A 22,117-nucleotide genomic window follows, 5' to 3' on the forward strand; every position below is an offset into this window, starting at 1 on the left:
TGTACCTTGTGGCAGAACGAGTTTATGACAGAATTACATGAAAAAAAGCTGGTCTGGGTGTCACAGTGTTGCATTTCTGGGTGGTACAATGTTACATTTCTCATCCTTCATCCCTCCCATTCCCCGGCACTGGGGTTTTTCATCTGCCAAAAGTAGATAATTAATGCTGTATTCACAACACGCAGCACGTGTCAAGTCATTCCAGGCTTGGCTTTTGCAGCCCCACTGCTATTTCTCCTGACTAGTTCCAGTGTTTGATATTATTCATCATATCTTGTCCACATAAAATGCATTCTTCCTACTCAACATACAGCAAATGGCAGGACTGGGACCTAGAATTATTTCCAGGCACATTTAACTTATCTGTAGAGACTCATCTGGAGCGTCTCTTCCTAAACCCTATGGAAGTAAGAACGTCCAAACTTTCACAGTCACACCTGAAAGCAAAAATACTGAAAAACCTGACCAGAAAAATACATTTCGGTTTCATTTAAATTCCTTTCCAAGTGGATCCATGCCAGCAAGCTGCTTCTGTGTGTAAACTCTCCCCTGATCCTCTGAACACGTGCTCAGTAAAGACTTTCTGTGCGTTTGTAGAGAAGAACCTCAAACCCCCGATGCTGATGTGCAGCTGCTGCCTGCGAGCCCCTTGCTGTGCTGCAGGGCTCGTTCAGCCCATCCCATGCGCCTGCAGACATCCCTGAGCCTCCGTCCTCTTCGGGAGCGGGGGAACACCACTCCCTCTATCCTGGCCCGGACTGCCAGCTCCGGACACTGCGCTCGCTGTTGGGTACAGAGGTCGGTACCGAGAGCCGTGCCGGTGATGCTCGGCACAAGCACCGAGCGAAGAGCTCCTCTCCCCACCGCAAGGGACTCTCCCCGCGGCTCCTCCCGGCGGGGACGGCCCCGGGCACCGGGCACCGCGGACATGCGCGGGGCCGCCCCCGGCCCGCCCTGCGCCGGGCATTGGCCGCGGGCGGCGGGGCGGTGGTGGCGGGGACGCCGCGCCCGCCTCCTGCCGCCGCTCCCCCAGCACCGCCCGGCCAAGTTTAAACACCCCCGGCCGAGCCGCCCGGAGTTCGCGGGAGTTGCCGGGGGCCGCGGCCCGGGCGCGGGGAGGCGGCAGCGGTAGCGGGGGGAGCGCCCCGCCCGGAGCGCGCCCCGCCGCCGCCTATGCGGGCGCCGCGGGGCCGGGCGAGCCATGGACGGCGGCGGCGGCGGGGTGCCGCCCGCCCTGGAGAAGAACGCGGCGGAGCTGACGGTCATGGACGTGTACGACATCGCCTCGGCCGTGGGGCAGGAGTTTGAGCGGGTGATCGACCAGCACGGCTGCGAGGCCATCGCCCGCCTCATGCCCAAGGTGGTGCGGGTGCTGGAGATCCTGGAGGTGCTGGTGAGCCGCAACCACATCAACCCCGAGATGGAGGAGCTGCGCCTGGAGCTCGACCGCCTGCGCCTGGAGAGGATGGACCGCATCGAGAAGGAGAGGAAGCACCAGAAGGTGCGGGCGGGGACCGGGGGGACGCGGCGGGGCAGGGCTGCCCCCGCCTGCCGCAGCTGCTCCGGGGGAAGCCGGGCTCCGGCCCCGCCGCCGGGAAAACAAAGAGCGGAGCCGGGGTGCGGGCCGGGGTGCGGCGGAGCCGGGCGGGGCACGCGTGCGGTGCAGCCCGGGCCGGCTCACGGGCTCTGCGCCGATGCTGCCTTAGCATCGCTGAGGCTTTGGGCGTGTTGTTGTTTTTTGTTTCCTTCCCTCCTGGAAGTTTCCTCCCTCCTTCCCTGTCTCCACCCCTTCCCCAGTCTCTGCATTTCCTTCCCCTGTGCGTCCTCGATCAGGACTCCTGCTCCATCCCGTCTCCCGACGGGAGGACAGTGCCGCTTCCTGCTAGGCCAGGAAAGGTCACTGACAGGAATACACTTGCCTCTCCGGAGCTGGGAGTGATTTAGTTTTCCTGGCACAGAGTTCGGGATAGGCAAGTCGTAGGAGAGAGATGGAGAACCAGGTGATTTCAGAGCAGAGTTAGAGCTGAAGCATAGGGAAGAGCACCCTGCCGGATTGCTGCTCCATCCCCTGATGGGAAGGTGTCCCTCGGCTTGTTCTGAGGTGATCACAGCGTTCCCTGACCCCACTTCCACCAAAGCCCAAGGCAGAGAGCATTGCCCATACCCTGGTAGCCTCTTATGGCAGGACAGCAGCTCCAGTTACTGCAGTTAAAGTGGCAGATCCACTCCTTAAACCATCCAGATAACTGATAAAGAAAAGGTTCTTCTGGTAAATGACTACACTAAATCATCACTGCTGCCTCGTGCCATTCCTGATTCCACACACAGAACCAGGATAAACAGCACACAGGGGATTTCTGGAAGAGAGACCCCAAACTTCAAGATTTGGCTTAACCAGATAAATCCCAGTTTTATATTTTAAAAAGAGTCAGCTAAAGGACTTTCACCTAGCATATGGAAAATCCAGGATAAACCCTGCAACATTTTGCAGAGGAAGTCTCAGGGCAATGTCTCTGAAAAGGAAGGTAAAAGACCTTTAATGTACAAAGCTTTGATAAGTCTCAAGAGTACAAAAAAAAAGGTCTAGAGAATAGATACAAATATGTTGGATATTTACCAAAGGCTGCGGATACTGAACTGACCCAGTGTCATTGTACAAGTTGTTCTGTGTAGATGTTTCTAAAGTTCTCACAAGTGTTAAAAAGTTTCCCAAAGGTGTCAGCTGATCTCCCTGCCACTCAACCCCCTCTGCTCTGCTCTGTCAGCTTCTCTGAGGGCCATGAAGTGGCTCAGGGAGTGTTTAAACAATTTACTTCAGTCTAAACAGATTTTAACAGCAAAATAAACTGCATGATACTGAGAAATAGTTTTTGACCTCAAAGCCTCCAAAAAAACACCCAGAAAAGCTTCTAGTGGTCCCTGCAATCATCAGTTTATGAGATTTCAGCACTTAGACTTTATGTGTGAATGTTTTTTGTGTGTAAACCTGGCTCAGCACCCACTGCCTGGGGCTTCCTGAGCCGGCTGGCACTGCCTGGCCCGTGGATGTGCCTCCCCTGTCTGCTACTTCCATTAATGAGGATTCAGAAGTTAATTTCTGCTCCAATTCATTGGGCTCTTCATTAGCAATAAGTGACAAACTTTGCCTAGGCAAACCTTAGGACAGTTGTGTGTTTACAGTGCACATATAAGTGATACAAGTTTAGATTGTTTGGGGATTTGTGTGCATTCTATTTTGGTTTTATCAATATGCTTGTAAGTGATGAATGTGCTGGTTTATTGCTAAAATAGGTCACTGCGTTATTTTAGCTACAGAGTTGTAACAAGCAGCATCACTGTAAACAGTCCAGGTTTTTGGAAATATCAGTTTCATTACAGATTTACTTTTCTCTCAAGATAAAGAGTTTCAAGTAAAATAGGTGATGAATGGCATTTTCTTTCCTTTTTAATGATTAGGTCTGCATAGCTTACCACACCTTTGCTATTTATTATTCTTTGCCACATCATGTTTTCCGCAACACTTTTAGCAGCAATACAGTGCTAAATGCTGGAATAAAATGGCATTTGGACCCGAAAGTCCCCAGGAACATGACTTCCCATTATCAGAGCACACATTCAAAGCAGAGAGCTATCCTTTAATCTCTCAGCAGAGCTTATTTTAGCCTCGAGCTGTGCTTGGCTGGGTTGTTTTCTGAATGTGTTTTGTTGTTAGGTAGGAAAGGAGCATGTGGATGGATGTGAAAGTCAGCAGTGACTCAGCCTGGCTCCAGGGATTTGCATGCAGCTTTTTGTTTGAAGAACATAAGTGAAAATGGAGCAGGGGATGCCCCCCACTGCAGAAGTGAGATATACAGAGAAGCTGTTGGAACAAGCAGAGCTCTAAATACAACTGCTTTCCTTAAGGACTTTTTACTTTTTGTCCTGGTTTGACCTTCATGAGGATCGGTGACAGCTGCTCCTGACACAGTGTCCCGACAAATGGGAGCTGTTTTGACTGGCCTGGCTGCTGCTAGCACAGACAGGACATTCCAAGAGAACAATTTACATGAGGAGCAGCCCGGTTGGGGCTCCGTGTGCACCAGGAGCTCTGGCTTTGCTGCACTGGATTAATCACACACTCACCAATTTACACTCGTGTTTCATAACAGGAATTTAGACCTGGCTGTTCTGTCAGAAGGAGCATGTCCAGCCTGAGTCCCTGGCCCTCGCTGTGGGGTGGTTTTGGGGCTTTCTGACAGCTTTGCAGCCTGCAGGAGGGGTTTGGTTATTTGTCTAACACTGCAGCCTCCTTAATGTGGTCCTCTCATCAAAGCAAGGCATGAGGAGCCATCCTTTGGGTAATGTCAAAATGTTTGCATCAGGAATGATCCCCTCAGGTATTTACATTCAGCATTTAGCAAAGGGGACTGTGCTGATTTCCTGGTGGTGGCATTAGAAAAGCAGATATCTTCTAAGAAACTAAAGTACTCTCATTTAATTGTTTTCCATAAGAATTAGCAGGATCATTACTAGTTTGATCTGTAAATCGTCCAGTCAAAGACTCTTAACATGTTTTAAAATATAAATGTGTGTTGTCCTGATCTACCCTATAGGAATTAGAACTGGTGGAGGATGTCTGGAGAGGGGAAGCACAGGATCTTCTTACCCAAATTGCACAGCTGCAGGAGGAGAATAAACAACTGATGACAAACTTGTCTCACAAAGACATTAATTTCACAGAAGAGGAATTTCAGAAGCACGAAGGCAAGTTTGCTACTTCAAATTCAGTCCTTGCTTTGGTACAAAAAGCAGTATTTTATCAAAACACTTTGACTGGATATTCTGCTGTGGTTTTTCCCTGTAGATTAATTCAGATCTGGGGTTTGAAGGCTTGATTGTTTATTTTTTTACCTAAATAGAAAATCTCTGAATACATGATGCCACTGAAGATGTGATAAGAGGTGAAGGGACAAGGGAAAGAAAACCCAACTTTTGGTTTGGCTGAGAAGCATCTCTGGAAGCAAAGTCTAGATTTCACCTTTTGGTCTATCACTTGTTTGGGTTTTCATTTTGCAAAAAATATTCTTAAGCCCTCCTTATGCTTTTTAATACAAAGAGAATGATCCATTCAAGTGTTTATTTCACACATAATGCCCAAAACCAAGGGCAGCTGTTGATCTGCTCAGGATAACTGTTTGTAACATCAGGATTTCTTTGTTGAAATGTATCAGTGCCCTATGTGGAGATATTATAGGAGAATATAATGATATTCTCCTAGGAGATACTGGTTTTACTTGATTTACTTGCTTTTTTTTTGGAGATTTATAGCAAATTGGGAATGAAGGGATATCCTCTTCCAGGCTCCAGAGGCTGGGATTAAATGGATGAAACTCTGTCCAAGACTGGAAGCTGCACTCGCTCTCTCCCCGAGGCTCAGTGCTGCTCACTTGTACTGGGGAACAGTACAATGAAACCTTCAAAAAGCAAAAATTGTTAAATCTCTCAAGATACTTTTAAAAACAAATGCAATGCTTTCAATTTAGGAGTCAATTAGTGCTCAACATCAGGCTGCCAAACTCCATGCAAAATTCAGAATGGCAGCGATGAGTCATGGGCCATGGAGACTGAGACTGTGTTACAAAGAACCAGCTTCCCCTTTCTTTTCTTTCTTTTTTTTCCTTCTTTTTTCCCTTCCAGTGGCTATCTAGCTCACTGCAGCTCATGTGCTTGCATTTAAATATAGCCATACTCTTCACATCCAGCCAGCCAAGCAAATGCCAGACGTGCTTTTCTTGTTATTTTTACTGTGTCTACCCATGTATGACAACACAAACAAAACCCACAAGCCCATTCCAGAGCTTAGATTCTGAGATCACTGATATTCTTTGGCCAAAATATTCAGTTCAAGTGAAGTCTTGATATCAACTCCATTTAATTATTGGGATCTATTATATCAAACCTGTTTTTCTTTTAGGACATACTGTCATTAATGAGCGGGGATAGGTTTGTCTCTAATGATTTGTTTGGGTAGTGTCAGAAAGCGGTTCTGCTTTTCAGTCCAGTTTTCTTTTTTTCTTTTCAGTCCAGTTTTCTATTTTTCTTTCTCAGTCTCTATCCTTTGGTGTGATGTAGAGTCCAGAGAGGCAGATTTCGAGCTCAGTCCTGTGTTAGCTGCAGTGATTTTGGGCAGACTCCAGTGCTGCTGTCTGAGCTCACTGCTCACTCAGCAGACAGGGAGAGGGTTTTTTACACAAAGGGTGTGCAAGACCTCGGGAGTCAATCCTGCAGTTAATTCTCAGAGCCCCACTTGAGCGTGGTGAGGCTCTCCGTGCTAACAGGAGGGTCTGAGCAGTCTGAGCAGAGCAGGGTTGGAGTGAACCCTGCTTGTGGCAGAACACGAATCACAAGGGAGGGGTTAAGGACGAGCCTGTGACACCCATCCATCAAAGCGGCTCCTCCCCAGCCCGGACACAGCGCTGCGGTGCTGCCGGATGGGAACATCCCCGGAGAACGCCGCATGCAAACTCAACCCGAGTGTGTCAAACAGGACGGGCAGGCTGCTGTGCCTCTGCAGGGAGCTGCTGTCCCGGCCTGGCTGTGCTCAGGGACAGGCTGGCAGCACCCAGGGACCCTCCTGTGCTGCAGCTCCCTCCAAAAGGGGCCCTGAACTTGCTTTATTCAGTTAATGGTGCAGTGCCACAGGTTCTGCCTGGCCCTTGGCCTGTAGGGATAGATGTTGTGTGGACACAGCACTGAACAGATCACTAAACATAAAGAATGTGCTTTTTCCCCCACTTTCTTTTCTTTCTATTTTTTGTGTCCTCCCCTCCAGCTGTTTTCCTTTCTCTTGCTGGAACAACACCAGGATCACAGCAGCCCACAGGAAGCTGCTCATAGGATGTGCCTGGGGAAGCTGGCTGGGTGTGCCATTTAAGATCTTGCAGTTATTAGAGTTTGAACCATTTAGAGATAATTATTTTACATTTTAGGGCACTTAGTGATTTCCCTCTTCTCTTTCCCAGTGCCTGAGGAAATAGATGGAGATGTGACTGTTTCACAAAACTCCCCACCTTTCCTTCCCCCCACCTTCCTGAAATAAAAATTGTAGTGATCTGTGCACACAATTGAACCCTTTTAGGTTCACCAAATGTAAGTGAGAAAAATGAGCACAGTGGGAGGAAAAGTAGTCAGCACTGAATGGTATTTTTTCTTTAAATAGCACCTGCTATCTGGAGATCTCAAAGCACCTCACAAGTACTAATGGATACAGCTGCATTCACTAGTGCTGCCTCCTCCTGGGTGAAACCAGCCTAAAGTTTCACTGCAGTCCCTCTGCTTCAAGGCAAAGTTTTGGATTCTTTTGGTTTTATACACAGCTGATGTGGCAGGCCCCAGCCCTGAGATTGGCTGCAGGGAGTGGATCCAGGAGCCTGCAGGGAGGTTTGTGGGTGCAGAGAAGTACCAGGCCTGTGCTGTGATAGAGGAATGTGCATCTTTTAGAACAGTTAAGCAGCACTTTGTGTTTGTGACACTCCCTGGTGGATATGAGCTGGTACCACAGCAAAGAACTGAAAATTATCCTGTGAAGAACAGGAGCCCAGAGCAGCACAGAGCTGATAAAAACCAGGGTCCAGAAATAGAGCAGGCCAATGCACCACAGAATTAAACGGGATGAGAACGTAACTCTAGAATGTGAACACCGTGTCACTGACAGTTCTTTTCTGGGGTTTGACAGGAACACATCCTGTGAACCAAACTCCTGGCCAGCCATGAGCACCAGTGCTTTTCCCAGCAGAGCAGTTCCTGCTCTCTGCAGCAGCACAGCTCTGGTCCTTTAGCACTGAGGGCTGGAGCTGCTGTTCCCCCTGTTTGCTCTGGTCCGCTCCCTGCAGGGACTCCACAGAGTGCACATCCACAGTTAAACCCTTTCCTTCTCTGAGGTTTGTCCTGCTCTACTCTGTTATCCCTCAGTTCATTCTGTAGCTGGCTGGGAGCTGGAGTTCCTAAAGACATGCAGCTAAATTCTGTTGTGGGAACAACTCTGAATTTCTCTGCTGAGGAAAGAACAAAACCAGAAAGTCTGAGCTGATGTCAGAAAGGAGAGCCTTTCTGGCTGGATACATTTGATGCATACAGAGCATATTTCTGATGTGGGAGCTGCTTTAATTTATTAAAAAGGAAGCAGCTTTCCAGCCACCCCAGAGTGGGGAGTGAATCAGCACCACTTGTAGTTCATAAGTGGAAGGAGCTGAAGATCCACATAACAAAGTATTTTGCCAAAATTTTAATAGAGTTAGCAGCAAACCCTGGGTTTGAGCTCCTGCCTGGGCTGGACTGTGGCCAGAGGAACACACACTGCCCTGGCTGCAGGGTTTTCATCTTCAAGGCTGTTGTGCAGTGTGATCTCAGTCCAGGACCATCAGACTGCACATCCCTGAGCCATTCTCAGGGAAAGTCAGGGCAGGAGGTTCATCCTCTCACCCAGGTAAAACCTCTGCTCTGTGTCTGCTCTCAAGGGCCATCACTGCAGTGCCAGATCCAAGTGCTCTCTGTAATGGCAAATCAAAGAATGCTTCCTGTTTTGTGCCATTTCCTAATGATTCATTGGTCACATTTAAGGTTAATCTAACCCTTTCTTTCTTTTCAGACAGGGTCAGTGTTGGATTCTTGTTCCAAACTCCTTTTACCAGTGAAATGCTATGAAGTATTTTCCTCTCAAGTACAGTTACTGTAAATACGAATTACCACACAATAAGATGGGAAAAGGGTGGCAAAACATGAGGAAAAATATGTGACCATAATTCAGACTAAATTTTGGTTCTGCATTCAGGGTGGGAATAGCCTCTGAAGATCTTGTTTAATCTTCTTTTCACCAAACACAAAACTGGATTTCAACTAAAAATCAGTCTAGTTCAGTGCTCCTCAGCTGGTTTGATCCAGAGGCAATCCACAACAGTGATGTGTTGTTTACATCTTACTGAAGATCCAGACCATCTTTTTTACAATTTTCAGAAGGCCTTGGCCAGCAGATTCCAGAGATAATCACACATAACTGAGCTCCCTGGGGCACGGTGTGAACATTGATGTAAAACCACTAAGGCAGCAAGATGCAGCAGTGTCAGTCACTGTTATAAATGTTTCTGAGGACTGTCAGTTCCTTTTTTAAGGAGTCTCTGTGCAGTGGCTTTATGGAGTGGATTCTGTCATCTGTGTTCTCTGTTACCCTTGAAGTAACCTCTGAGGCATCTCTGTAATTCTACCAGCAGGCAACTTCCAGAGTCTGCTTAAATATTTCTCATTGTTATTGTTCTCAGCCTCAGCAGCTCCTGACTGTCCTCAGTTTGTGTTCTGTGTTCTTTTTTTAACCAGGGATGTCAGAGAGAGAGCGGCAAGTCATGAAGAAGCTGAAGGAAGTGGTAGATAAACAGAGGGATGAAATCAGGGCAAAGGACCGGGAGCTTGGACTTAAAAATGAGGATGTAGAGGCTGTAAGTGGCTCTTGGTCCTCCTGTTTCTCTTCTTTCTCACCCACACTTCCACAGCCTAGTTTTGAGTGTGAAGTCAATACAGAAAGTGTAAACAGTGCTGGATTAATAGCCCTGTTCAGGTGTCCAGCAGGGCTGTGGAATGCCCAGAATGGTCAGGCTGCAGTGCAGTCCCACAGCAGGGACGCAGTGGGGATCACCCCTGCATGAGAAGGGCTCTGCCCAGCCCAGGCCTGCCTGGCAGCTGTGACCTCAGATGAGTCACTGACTCCACTGTGACTCCAGGCATGACAGGACATTTGGCACTTGCTGTGGAATGACCTCCTTACCCACATTTTGCTTCCCATTCCTCACACTGCCTCGTGTCCTCAGGCCATGGGGCTTTCCTGGTGCCAGCAAGGCCAGGCCTAGGTGATCCCTGCTCTGCCCAAGTGACTCTGGCTGGTGCTGCAGCCTTTCATGCTGGGGCTGTCCACACACACCCAGCAGGTCACATCCTGCCCTAGGAGAGAGCCTTGGAGCTCAAAGAAAAGTCTCATAAACTCAACACTGAGGATTCCTCTGTCTTTCTTCTCCCCTGGGTTAAGATTTGATTCAGAATCCCATAAGCCACCCTTGAGCTAATATCAGAAATGATGGATTTGCTTTTATCTGAAAAACTCCCTGTGCTAGGGGAATTTACTCTAGAAATCAATTAAATTTGGGTGACTGAAATTGTAGCAGATAATTAGATATTAGAAAAACCAATCTGGGGGTGAGGAGAGGAGGGGGAATTTTCCAGATTAAACGCAACAGGAACCTACAAATTTGAGATGATGTCTGGGACTGGCCCATCGTGGCTGGTGGCTGAGTGGACACTGAGCTCTTGTGTGGACATTTTGCAGCTCCAGCAGCAGCAGAACAGGTTAATGAAAATCAACCACGACCTGCGGCACCGCATCACGGTGGTGGAGGCGCAGGGCAAGGCGCTGATCGAGCAGAAGGTGGAGCTGGAGGCGTACCTGCAGACCAAGGAGCAGGAGATGGGCAGCCTCAGAGCAGAGCTGGGCAAGCTCAGAGAAAAGCTGCAGGGTGAGGACAGGCAGGCCAGCCAAAATGGGGAGGAAGTAAAGGTAAGAGACACTTTGAATCACTTTTTAAACCTTTTAAAACCACTTTTTAAGCCTTTTAAAAAGCTTTGGTCTTCACACCTCTTTGCCTTTTGGCAGGGCTGTGGTTGCATTTGCTTAGTTTTCTTTGTACACACCTACCCCTTCCCCCAAAGGAAAACAAACCAATTCCTTGGAGAGTCTGGGTTTTCCAAAGCCAACAGTAACTTCAGCTTTGCCAGATCTGCAAATATTCAAGGCCAGATGGGTCACAGGGGTGATGGTGGCAGATGAACCACAGTGGAGCAGAAACTGTGCCAGAAGCAGTCCCAGAGTCAGGGCAGACTCTGCTCCCTGCAGTGCTTGTGGCACTTTGGGTCAGTCAGGACTAAGCTGGATAAGTGCTACCAAATCAACATATAAATACTTCAAGGCACTTCTTAGAGGAACCAACTTTGGCCTCATTTCTGCTTTTGCTCCCTATTAGAATTTGTGCAGTGAAGTGTTGTGAGCACAGATGTTTGTGGAAAGCAAACGTTCCTACTGGCAGAGCCAGGTTCCTGCAGAACAGGCAAAGTGACAGCCTGCAAATGGAGCTGGGCTGAGATCAGAGCAGCAGGAATTCAAACTTGGGGAGACCTTCCTGAGAAAAAGATGCACTGATCTGTTCATCCCTCAGTCCTCTTTATGGTTCCTAGTATTTTCCTTTGTGCCTATGACATTACTTTTTTTATTCCTGAAGCAAATGCATTTCCCTCTCCTAATGATGCTCTTAGCAGAGCAGGAAAGGCAGTAAAGGGTGTTGTGATATTTAAGAACTCAGAGGAGCTCTGTCACACAGACCAGTTCAGCTCCACGCTGTAAATGCCTGACAGACTGCAGCAGAGAGTGAAACATCCAGTGAAACCCCCATTTCACTGCCAACAGGCAGGAATAGACATCAAAAAGCAGAGACAAAGCATCAAAGTGCTGATGGGGTACCCTGATCCCCTGGGGATGTGACAGCCAGTGTTGTGTTAATGTCACCACTGAGCTGGGGAAGCACTGTGTTAATAATGCAAAGGATTATTTCATTGCTGTTAATTCAGCCAGGACACCCAGCTCTGGAAATGGGGCTGGGGAGCCCAGGCCTGGAGCCAGCAGCAGTGAAAGTGTCCTCAGTGCCTGCAGAGAAAGGATGCATTCTTCACCTCTCTCTAACTCATCAGTTCCGTGGCAATGGCTCCTCTGCTAATTAGAGCCGTCCCTGCTCCCTCTGCCAGGACACTGCTGACACAGGAATTGCAGGGGCAAGCAGAAAGTGGAATAGCTGCATGCTCCAGAATGGGCATTGCTTGTTGGCCTCAGTCAAGGACATTTGCATCGGGTACAGGCTGCTCAGTCTTTGCAGATTGGAGCCAAATTTAACAAAAAAAGCTTCTTTGGGCAGAAATGTGGGGCAAACACACCACCAAAAGAGGAGACACCAGCTCAGAGCCATATCTAGGGGGTGAAGAGGAGGAAAAGTGTTTGGGCAATTTCCTTGGAACTTCTTGCTAGGTTGCATCAATCTGTATGGTCTGTGCAAAGGAATGTGTTTGGATGGAAAAGGTGATCAAACAGTGCCCAAGTGAGCAGGACAGGCACTGAAATTCACCTTGCACCAGCCTTAGCCACCTTCAGCCTCAAACCTCGGATCACTTATTGCAAAACCATTTCACAAACACAGGAGCTTAGAGGAGGGTAGGGTCAGGACTACAAAAAATGGGCTGTGTAGGAATTTCACGACTCAACTCCTCAAATTCCAGCTTGTATCCCAGCAAGCTGTCAGTGCCACACAGGAGCTCTGAGAAAGGAGCACCCTCCCAGCAGGGTGAGGGGCTGAAGTGAGCTGGAAGGAACTGCATGGCCTTCCCATGCTTATATAAAAAACCTGACGTTTGATTTATTCCATTTGTTAAAAGTATGAACTCCTAAAACTGACTTATCAAAAATTGGACTTTGAATTGGAGAGTGAATTTAAAGCCCACATTTCGCTCCCTAGGCAGAACCAAACAATGATGATTGCCTCTCTGAGGCAGAAAAGATGGCAATGGACTTGAAGGATCCCAATCGCCCGAGGTTCACCCTGCAGGAGCTCCGGGACGTCCTTCACGAGAGGAATGAACTGAAATCCAGAGTGTTTCTGCTTCAAGAGGAGCTTTTATATTACAAAAGGTGGGTTAATCTCCTCTCCTGCTGGGTGATACACTCAGGGGAGCCACAGGGCAGGTGTGGAAGCAATAAATGTGCTCCAAAGTTCTGTCCAAGTTCGTGTTTCCACAAAGGCTTGTGCAGAGACTGCAAGAACACAGCCTGAGTTTGAACCCAGCACCTCAAACTTGTCCTTCCCTAACTCCCAGGGCTGCCCTGAATTCTAAAAAGGTTGCAAACATTTAATACATTTGAACTTCAAAAATGAGAATAGGAGTGGGCCTAAAATGAAAATTCTAGACCTTTCAGTCAATCCATTCCTCTTCTCCCTCTCCATGTCACAATAGGAAGAAAATACTGAACAGAGACCCAGTCCTAGGTGCTGCTCCTTGGTTGATAAAAAAATCCTCAGTTGATTTTAATGGGTTTTGAACAGATTTTTTTGCATTCCTTTATCAACAGTGCTAGCTCAGATTGAATTGTAGATCTCAAAGTGCTTCCATGGCTTGGAAGGAGAACATTAATTATCTTTTCTTTCTTTCAAGTGAGGAAATGGAAGAAGAAACTAGTTCCCCACAGCCTACGCCCATAATTCAGCCAAAACCCCCAACCCAGCCTGAATCCGGAATCAAACGACTGTAAGTAACATATTTACTGGATTTAGTCTGTAAATACCAAATGTTTCCTATGCATAGGACAATTTTAAAGACTTTAAAGATTCAGATAACCACATTCCTACTGTACATGAGAGAGACACTGGATGAGCCCTTGGCAGATGTGGAACAACAGTTGGTTTTGGCCAAAACTTTTGCCTAGATCTGGGACAACTTTCAGTCTTGGATTATCACTCTCCCATGACCTCACTGTGCTCATTTCCCTGTTGACTGAAGCCTTTAGACCCTGACTTGCACTATGTGGGCACCACAAAACCCTTCTGTTTGCTGAGCAGATTTGCTGCCGACAGGATGGGCACTTGCTTGGCTGAAAGAACCCCACCTTTTTCTGAAATATTAATGCTGCTGTTGGAAGCAAAGCTTACTGCCAGAGATGTGCTGTTACTAGAGTATCACTTAATTATAAAATCACTGTGTTGGCCAGTCCTTTTCTCTGTTGAAACTCCCTCCTGTACATTTATTTATTCCAAATTGTCTTCTAATCTCATGGCAACTCTTTGGATTTTTGTGATACCAGAAGCTTAACTTCTTTAACTAAGCGATTTCACTAAAGTGATCACTTTAAATAAGTGATTTTGGAACAGTTGTTTCCATGTAAGGAGCTCTTCCATCCTGTCCCCATATCCACGGCCTTCAGTCCTTGTTTAATAACAGCAGCAGCCCTGTGAGAGTAAATTCCATGGGAAGATCTGGATTATGGACAAAACACCACGAAGTCAGGAGGGCACTTTAAATATTTGCAGCAGACTGCAACTTTCTGCCTGTGCTGAGAGAAACCTTCCTCTCACATCAGCAGAAAATTAACTTTGAGTTTGGACTTCAATTTTGATTCTGCAGCTGTGATGATGATGATGATGATGATGATGATGGTGATGATGATGGTGCTGTGTCACACGAGATCATCACTGTGAAGTTTCTCTTTCTTTTACATTTCTTTTAGAGCTTTCTAAAGCTAATTCTGTTGCAGGGAATGGCTGCTTTCAGCTCACACAGTTTGTGTTGTGCAGCTTCCATATTTGATTTGAAATGCTGCCTTTGATGAAGCAAAGGCAGCATGAAAATGTAAATAAAGGTCTGGTGAGGCAGAGCATGTGTTGGTGAGGTGTTAGTTTTGACTCTGCCTAAGTTGAAATTACTTCTTTCAGATGTCATGCTCTGTCCCCAGGTTTCATTTAGCTGTCATATTAAAGGAGGGACTATAAAGCTGTCTACCTGAGTAATCTGAAGGATGGTGACAGTTTTCAGGTTTGTCTCATTCTTGCAGCCTGTCTGGATAGGATTTCTCTGGTGGGGTTTTATTTTCCTTTCCTCCTCCCCTCTCTGTGTGTTGTCAACACTGTATTTGTAGCTTTCCTTTTACAGAGGAAAGTGGGGTTGCTTTTCCCTCTCTTTCAGAGTTTTCCTCCTGATTAAACAAAAAGCTGAAGTACAGAAATAGGAGCTCTCTCAAGGGAAGTTTTGTCTTGCCTGTGCAATGGGCCCTTTTCCCCTTCACCAGGGTCTGAGGGAATGAACCACGTGGATGTGCAGCCTGTGCCACCCAAGGTGTGCTCAGGGGATTCAGTGCTGCAAGTCCATAAAGAAAGGAAAACAGAAACTACAGAAATCAGCATTTTTTCTGGGTTGGCACATTTGGGGCAAACTCTGAGTTCTGATCTCAGACTGACTGACTCATACATTTGTCTCTCCCACATCACATGACTGAGTTTTAATGAAATAATGTAACCAGGAGGCTTCACTGAGGAGGAAAAGTCCAAGGATTAAAAATGCTCCCTCTGTTTGGAGCAGAAAACACCCTTTTGTTTTCTCCTTAAGACTACGTGCTTGTTTGTCACTGATGTCATGCCTCAAAGAGCCAGGAGTTTTCTTCCTATTCTTGCAGTCTACAAAAGCTGGTGTGTCTGTCAGTTCTGCAGCTCAGGATGTGCCACGTTGCATAAAAATAGAAATCCTGGCTGCTGCTAATGACCCAACAGTGTTTGCCCATTTGTTTTCAATTTTAACCTCAGAACAGCAGTTAGTGAGTTGGGGAGAGGCTGCATTTGGTCACAAGCGAAATATCTCTCGTGATTTCAACTTCATCTTTAATTGACATTAGTCCACAGTTCAAAAAAATATTTGGCCCAAGGGAGAACCTCTGAGGAGAGCCCTTAGACAAGCAGAGGGTGCTGCAGGTACGGCTGGAGGTGTGTGGCAGCTGTGTGGGGCTGGCTGGGCACAGAGCCCTGGGCTCTCTCAGCCTCTGCATGGATTGTCTAATGCTCCGTGGAGTGCTGACCCCTCACAAAGAACCCGTCTTGCTGCGAGCCAGCTCCAAAGTGCTCCTGCCAGAGCAGCTGCAAGGTCTCCCCAAAGCGTTCAGCTGCCTGCAGTTGGCATCTTTCTGCATGAGAAGTAACACAGGTTCTTTTGGAACAGGCACACAGGCCCTTTAACCGCGGCGTTTCTCAGGAAATTATTCAAGAGTTCACCCGCAATTCTGGTTTTTAACTTGAAAATATCAACTGTAACCCTCGTGAAATCTTTAACTGTAATGCTGGTCCTCTCTAACCCTGTGCCAATATCCAGCAGTCACAGCAGGGTCCTGTTTTGTATTTAACATCCACCTTCATCCTTCATTTCACTGTGTCTGTGCCTGTTTGTCTCTTGGAACAAAGACGTGCACTCTGCTCTGCATTGCTAGAGGTGGTCATACCCTGATGAAATCCAACCCAGGTTGCAGGCTGCCTCACAACAGGAAAGTGGTATCTTTTAGAAATCCAAAAGCAATTGAAACTGCTACAATAACTGGTTTTTCTAAACAAGAGTTTTTCACTGAGGAGAGCTGTCTTGGGTGATGCAGATCCCCCTCTCCCTGTAACGTGTCCTGTGTTGTAATTCAAAGTAACCCCGTGTATCATGTTTGCCTCTTTTCTTTTTAATGGAATGCTTTTTCTTTCCCTTGCTCCAGTCTTATCTCTTCTGTGTCTGTACTTTCCTGACCAGGATCTTTACAGCCATAATGCCCATGGTGGCAGCTGGGTTGATTCCAGACGACCCCACACTGCAGCCAATAAGAAGACTTGTGTCCCTTGTAGGAAGTTTTTTAAAATGTTTGGTACCGTGGTTTCCTCTTGCATGACCCCGTGTTAACAAGCACTGCTGGTTGCATTCTCCTGGCTGCCAGTGGGATCCCAGAGGATCAAAGTGCCACTCAGAATGACCAGTCAGTGTCACCACTCATCCCAGTCCTCCATGCTCACCCTCAAACTGACACGTTGTCACCTTTTGCCTCAATGTCACCATGCTGAACCAATTCCTTGGAAAATCGGTGCAGTGTGCAGTTCTAACCAGCATCTGTTAATTCTGCTTCCTAAGCAAGGCTATTCACAGCTCTCACCAGTGCTTTTTGAGAAACTCGTTTCTAACAATTTGTTACAATCATTAGTTAGAGTTACAGAATGGAGTGGCTGATTTCCACATTAATTTCCACTGTTAATTACAGGCTGTTGCTGTCATGTCTTTCTATCTATGCCCTGTATATTTTGTCTCTAATTACGTATTTTGGAATAGAGTGTAAACTCTTCATAATCAATTCTGTCATCCAATTCTTGGCTCTCCCTGGAAGACATACTGATAATTGTTAATGCAAAGTCTCTTTGCATTACAACTGCTGCTTTAGTGATCTTTATATTTACAGCCATGGCACAGTTTCCTCTCCACACAGACAGGCTTTTTCCAAACATCCTCCATGAGAATTTTCTAGCCGTAATAACAACTTTCATTGTTTCAGAAGGAATTTAAAAATCTCCCTTTGGAGATTTACAAACTTATTTTTCTCCTGCTTAATTTCCCTATAAAGTGAAAAATTACTGAGCTTTGACATTTGAAACTGATTGTATAAACACAGCAGTCCTTTGTGTGGGCTTCCAGACAGTAACCCTGAGCAGGCAGGACCAACTGTGCTCTGTAGAAAGGCTCAGTCACCAAACATTTCTTTTATCAGCTGGAGCTGGCTGTGGCCCTGTAAATACACAGTGTGTGTGTGTGAACTCATGAGCTCCTGTGATGGAGGTGGTAGAAAAGCACGAGGCTAATGAAGTGCAAAAGACTTATTTCACTATTAAGGCTGCACATTTGAAGCCAGGAAATGCAAAAGTTCAGGTCCTGCTGGCATTGTTATTTATGTGCGTTTAACTTGTGTAGTGGTTTATTTCCCTTTCTCATCAACAAGTAATTATCCTGATTATTCTCAGTGATTATCACTCAGCCTCCTGTGGAATATGGAGGGTGGAACTGCCTGCTCTGCACAGGGAGGGTTGGGACCATGGTGCTGAGGAGGAGGAAGGGAAAGTGGCAGGAGGGAGAAGCTGAGGAAGGTTCAGGCTCAGGTTTATGTCCTCACCAATATTCCACCACCCGCCAAAGCTGAGGTTGGCACAGTCCCTCGCTGTGGGAGCGTTCAGCAGTTCCTGTCCTGGGTCACAGCCGTGTGACACCTGGCACAGGGCAGGCAAACAATCTCCACCTCCTGAAGCCCACCCAGCACTGAGAGCACAGGGATCCACAGCAAACCCAGTCCTTTGTACTGGAACCACAACTTTTGCATTTCCCAGCAGGCCTGAACACTGCACTAACACCTCTCGTACTGAACACACAACGAACGTTGAATTTGCCTAATCCAATAACATCATTCCATACAAATAAAATGATACTAAGGATGTTTCCAGCTGTATTTTGTAGCTGTATTAAATGGCTGTTGGTTCATGTACGTCATTATCTTAGAGCACCCAAGCTGTGTGACAGGAAATGACGTGCACACTCGTGTGCATTTGTTTAGAGCCTTCATCCTGCAAACTCTCATGAACAGAGGTGCATTTATTCATTCATTTTTGCAGGAATCAAGTTATGTATCAAAACCTCTACACTGGGAAAAATGTGGAGACATATTCTGATCTTGCAAACTTCCTTGCTGACAACCTTTAAAAAAAAATTCTTTTTCTGCTTTGTGGTAAAATATACAGATTTAATGCCAAAGATACCACTTTACTTATGCCAAGGAACTAACCTGGATGGTGTGGCTTTGTTACCTGAGGGCTGGGGAAAGGGGAACCTACATCTAAATGATACCTGCACCTTGTAGAGTCAACAGCATTTAGAGCTTATCTGAAGCTTCTGCAGCCAAACTGCTTGAGACCGCAGTGACTCCATCCCTAACAACATTCTGACATGCACTCCCTTCAGGCCGCTCTGCCTTGATTTTCTGCAGATGCAAACAGAGTTTTTTGCTCGGTGTTTTGTTGTGCTGTGCATTGGGGTGGGTGTTGGAAGTGCTTTTAGGACGATAAACACTCTCCTTTCTTCTCCCTCATTGCTCCCTCCCTGGAAGGTTTAGCTTCTTCTCTCGTGATAAGAAACGTCTGCAGGCGTCACAGAAAAATGTCCACTTCCAGGGAACTTTTGGAGAATGGTCACATTCAAACAGAGACGACTCCTACATGGAACAAGGACAAGAAGCCCTGCAGCACCTGTGACTGAACCCCTGAGCTGCTTGGTTTGCTGCAGTAGATCTCGACAGTCACAAGAAGCTTCTGTAAAGCACCGCGGCAGCTCCTCACTTGTGCTTGCCTTGCACACCTCGGGGGTTATTTCAGACTCTCCAAAAGGGACCCCTCACTGTTCACTTGGTGACTGTTTGCTGCAAACAGGAACCCAAGCTTTGTAGTAAGAGTTGCTGACACCCTGGAACATGGAAGCTTCTAGATGACTTGTTTTGTGCTGAATAACAAGTCTATGATCTCGTCCATGCATTAACTACAGTAACACAAGCTTCTTTAAACCAAAAAAGGACCTGTGCCATTACTAGAAGTTTGTTTGCAGTGTATATCTAGTCCAGGGCAAAGACTCTTTTACCCTGTTTGTTAACACTATTGGTTGTTTGCTTTTTATTTCTGTAAGAATCTTTTCAAGAGGGATGGACAGCTGGACGCCCTCGGTGGCAGCTCAGAGCTCTGCTGTGTCCTGTCGGTGCCGCTGGCATCGGCACCTTGCAGAGTCACCCCTTGGAAATCCAGCTGACACAGAGATCACTGGAATAGCCTTGAGAGGGACACTGAGTGTGCATTTCCCTTGTGCTTACAGTGCCTACAGCACGAAGAGCCGGTGTATGAGGTGAGCGTGCCTTGTGTTCTGCAGTATTAATGGAAAACAAATTGCTTACAGGGAGGAGTCCTAACTCTTGAGTTTTTTCCCTTCTTACCAGGGATTCCTCGCAGTGTAGCAGGCAGCTGCTGTAAAGGGATTAGATCTTTCCCACAGGCAGGTTTTTAATGGTCACACTTCAGTTTCCTGTCTAGGTAAGACTGCCCAGCTTCAGAGGGAAACACATCCTCAGCTGGCTGACTGAACTACTTCACTGACCTAGACATGAGCCCAACCTTTTCTCTTGACTGAACACTACATGGGCAGAGCAGATGAACCCTGTGTGTGAGGCTGCTCCTGTGCTGGTGGCAGATGTCTGGGTAGCCCCTGTTCCAGGACTGAACTCGGCAGCAGCAGCCCAGCAGCTGGATCCAACCCCAGGGGCTGGATCTGCTTTGCAGCTGAGCTGCTGAGGCCCCGGGCCTGATCAAGGTTGTCCTTCCAACACTAAAACCCCACAGCATCAGCGCTGTGGACACCCAGAGCCAGTGCAGTCCCACCTCTGCTCCACACCCTCCACGAGGAACCTGCCCAGGTGGGAGAGGGTGCACGTGTCCCTGGCTTGGTGTGAGGCAGGGCTGAGGGGTCTCTGTGGCCTTGGCTGTGGGCTGGGAGGGTCCCTGCTGGAGACCACTGCTCATGGGGAGGATCCCGTGCCAGCAGGGCCGTGGGCAGCTCCTGCATGGGCAGCTCAGTGCCAGGGGCTGGGAGCTCTCTTGGCCCCACAGCCCAGCTGCTCCACCTGCTCTGTAGAGCCTCCTCTCAGGAGTGGCTCCAAGGACAGGAGATGCAGCTCAGGCTGGAGCAAAGCTCCAACTACTCCTGGTACTGAGTATAGGAGGAACTCTCAAAGGACTCCAGAGGGCTTAGTGCAGGCCAGTTGTTTTTATTACAGGGTGATCCAAGACTGGATTTTTAATGTGTTCTCAGCCCATCTGCAGTAAAACCTCTCCTTGCAGTGCTGCCCTGCTCCTGGCTGTAACTGCCTCATTCCAACGTGGACCTTCTGCATGTTCTGGGTAGGGAAAGTGTTTGCTGTGTCCCCCTGGTGTCACTGCAGCTCGGGGCAGAGGGGACATGTGAGGATTTGTATGAGACCAGAGTCCAATGTGGGTATTGAGTTGATGCATTTTTGCCTGGTTATGTGTTGGTAGCATCCTTAAAACAGCAGCACTTCCCCGCTCCTGTTAAAAGCAACTCTTAAAAGGGGGGAGTGTCTTAATTTAATGATATTCAATTGCCAAGAGGTGGCTTCACTTCCACATGAGAAAACAAAAGTGCAGTACAGCCCCATCAGGCATTAAATTGTGGCTGAGCCCATGGAGTCTGTCCCGAGCACAGTTCAGTGCGTGGCTCATTCAGGAGGGATGCAGCGAGCAGAAAGAATGCCAGAACGTGGGCCTGAGTAAGCAATCCCTTTGGAAATCAGCTGAGAGCAACGAGCTGGGATAATGGAACCGCACAGCCCCAACCTCAGCCTGCAGCACAAAGGAAATCTCCTGGCCTGGGGCTCTGCGGGGCCAGCTCTGCAGCCAACACCAACCCCTGCAGGAGGCAGGGCAGCCTTCCCCACATCCCTGCAGCCCCTGGAGCTCCTGACCTGCTGGCATCAACCACTCGTTCTCACGTTTGCAATGCTGCATTCACACCCCCAAGTGCCCTGGGGAAGGATGGCGTTTGTAAAGATCTGAGGATCTGTCGTGTGTTGTTTGTCGATATTCAAGGAAAATCTGCTTTTAGAGAAGGGGCCAGGATGCTGGCAGGGAAGGGGTGTAACAATCCTGCCTGCCAAGTGCAGGATCACTGACATTTTTTGGGTTGGTTTATTTTATTTTTTTTTGGTTGGGCAGTAAATCATTTTAACAGTTTAATAAATATTTCTGAAAAACATGTATTTCTGCAAGATTTGTGTCCTTTTTCTTTGTGGAAAGTAATACCACCCATTCTTGGGGATGCAGCCTGTGGATCTGTCTGTGTACAACTCTCCATGGAAATACAGCCTCAAACCAGACAAGGTTTAGGACAGAGCCATTCCAAGACTGACAAAATACAATTTAAAACACATTATATATCTAGGAATGGCTTATGATGACAAAGAACGTTACAGACCCTTTTCTAGAAAGCACTGTAAGCTCCTTAAAGGAAGAGGTGTGTCTGTATTTACACATCCTAGCCCTGAAGAAGACGTTTTGCCCTCTGTTCTCCCCAATTCAGCTACAACCAGCAGCAAATCCAGTTTCCAGGATGGATTTAAGCCCTGTGTGGAAGGGTGAGGACAGAGTGGGTGCAGCTGCAACCACATTTACCCATGACACCTTCCTTCAGTGACTGTCCATGGATTCATCAGGAACATGAGACATTTTCTGACCTGCTGGCTGTCCTGTGGTGCTCATTCCTTGTACAAAGGAGTTTCCTCCTCCCATGTCACAGAGTGGATCAGTTCCATGTTTCTCTCTAACCTGGCTGAACTAGTTAAGGACACAGCAGCAATAAAGGTCTTGCCTGTCCCAATGTCTTCACAAAAATGAAGCCACTTCCC

The 22,117-nt window shown here is 47.4% G+C and overlaps 1 protein-coding gene across 3 annotated transcripts; it reads left to right on the top strand.

The window, feature by feature from the left end:
* The first annotated feature begins 997 nt into the window (after positions 1–997).
* On the top strand, positions 998–21,468 carry RILPL1 (Rab interacting lysosomal protein like 1). 3 transcript variants are annotated; one of them, XM_063416212.1, is made up of 8 exons: positions 998–1,501; positions 4,593–4,743; positions 9,349–9,467; positions 10,349–10,576; positions 12,576–12,748; positions 13,270–13,362; positions 16,384–16,471; positions 18,767–18,905. In XM_063416212.1, the coding sequence occupies exons 1-8, from the start codon at positions 1,202–1,204 to the stop codon at positions 18,770–18,772; spliced, it is 1,158 nt and encodes a 385-aa protein (XP_063272282.1). In that variant the 5' UTR covers positions 998–1,201; the 3' UTR covers positions 18,773–18,905. The 3 variants fall into 3 exon arrangements, with proteins under 3 accessions (XP_063272282.1, XP_063272281.1, XP_063272283.1); XM_063416211.1 differs by lacking the exon at positions 16,384–16,471 and having other exon boundaries at positions 18,767–21,468; XM_063416213.1 differs by lacking the exons at positions 16,384–16,471; positions 18,767–18,905 and adding an exon at positions 15,497–15,554.
* Positions 21,469–22,117: the final 649 nt, after the last annotated feature.

Source organism: Prinia subflava, chromosome 19 (assembly GCF_021018805.1).
Source record: "Prinia subflava isolate CZ2003 ecotype Zambia chromosome 19, Cam_Psub_1.2, whole genome shotgun sequence".
Classification (NCBI taxonomy): domain Eukaryota; kingdom Metazoa; phylum Chordata; class Aves; order Passeriformes; family Cisticolidae; genus Prinia; species Prinia subflava.

Bases quoted from the DNA above. Each gene is read 5' to 3' on its own strand.
- RILPL1 (XM_063416211.1), top strand. From the start codon at position 1,202: ATGGACGGCGGCGGCGGCGGGGTGCCGCCCGCCCTGGAGAAGAACGCG. The intron at 10,577-12,575 runs GTAAGAGACACT...TTCGCTCCCTAG, and splicing joins AAAATGGGGAGGAAGTAAAG to GCAGAACCAAACAATGATGA. The intron at 13,363-18,766 runs GTAAGTAACATA...CCTCCCTGGAAG, and splicing joins GAATCCGGAATCAAACGACT to GTTTAGCTTCTTCTCTCGTG.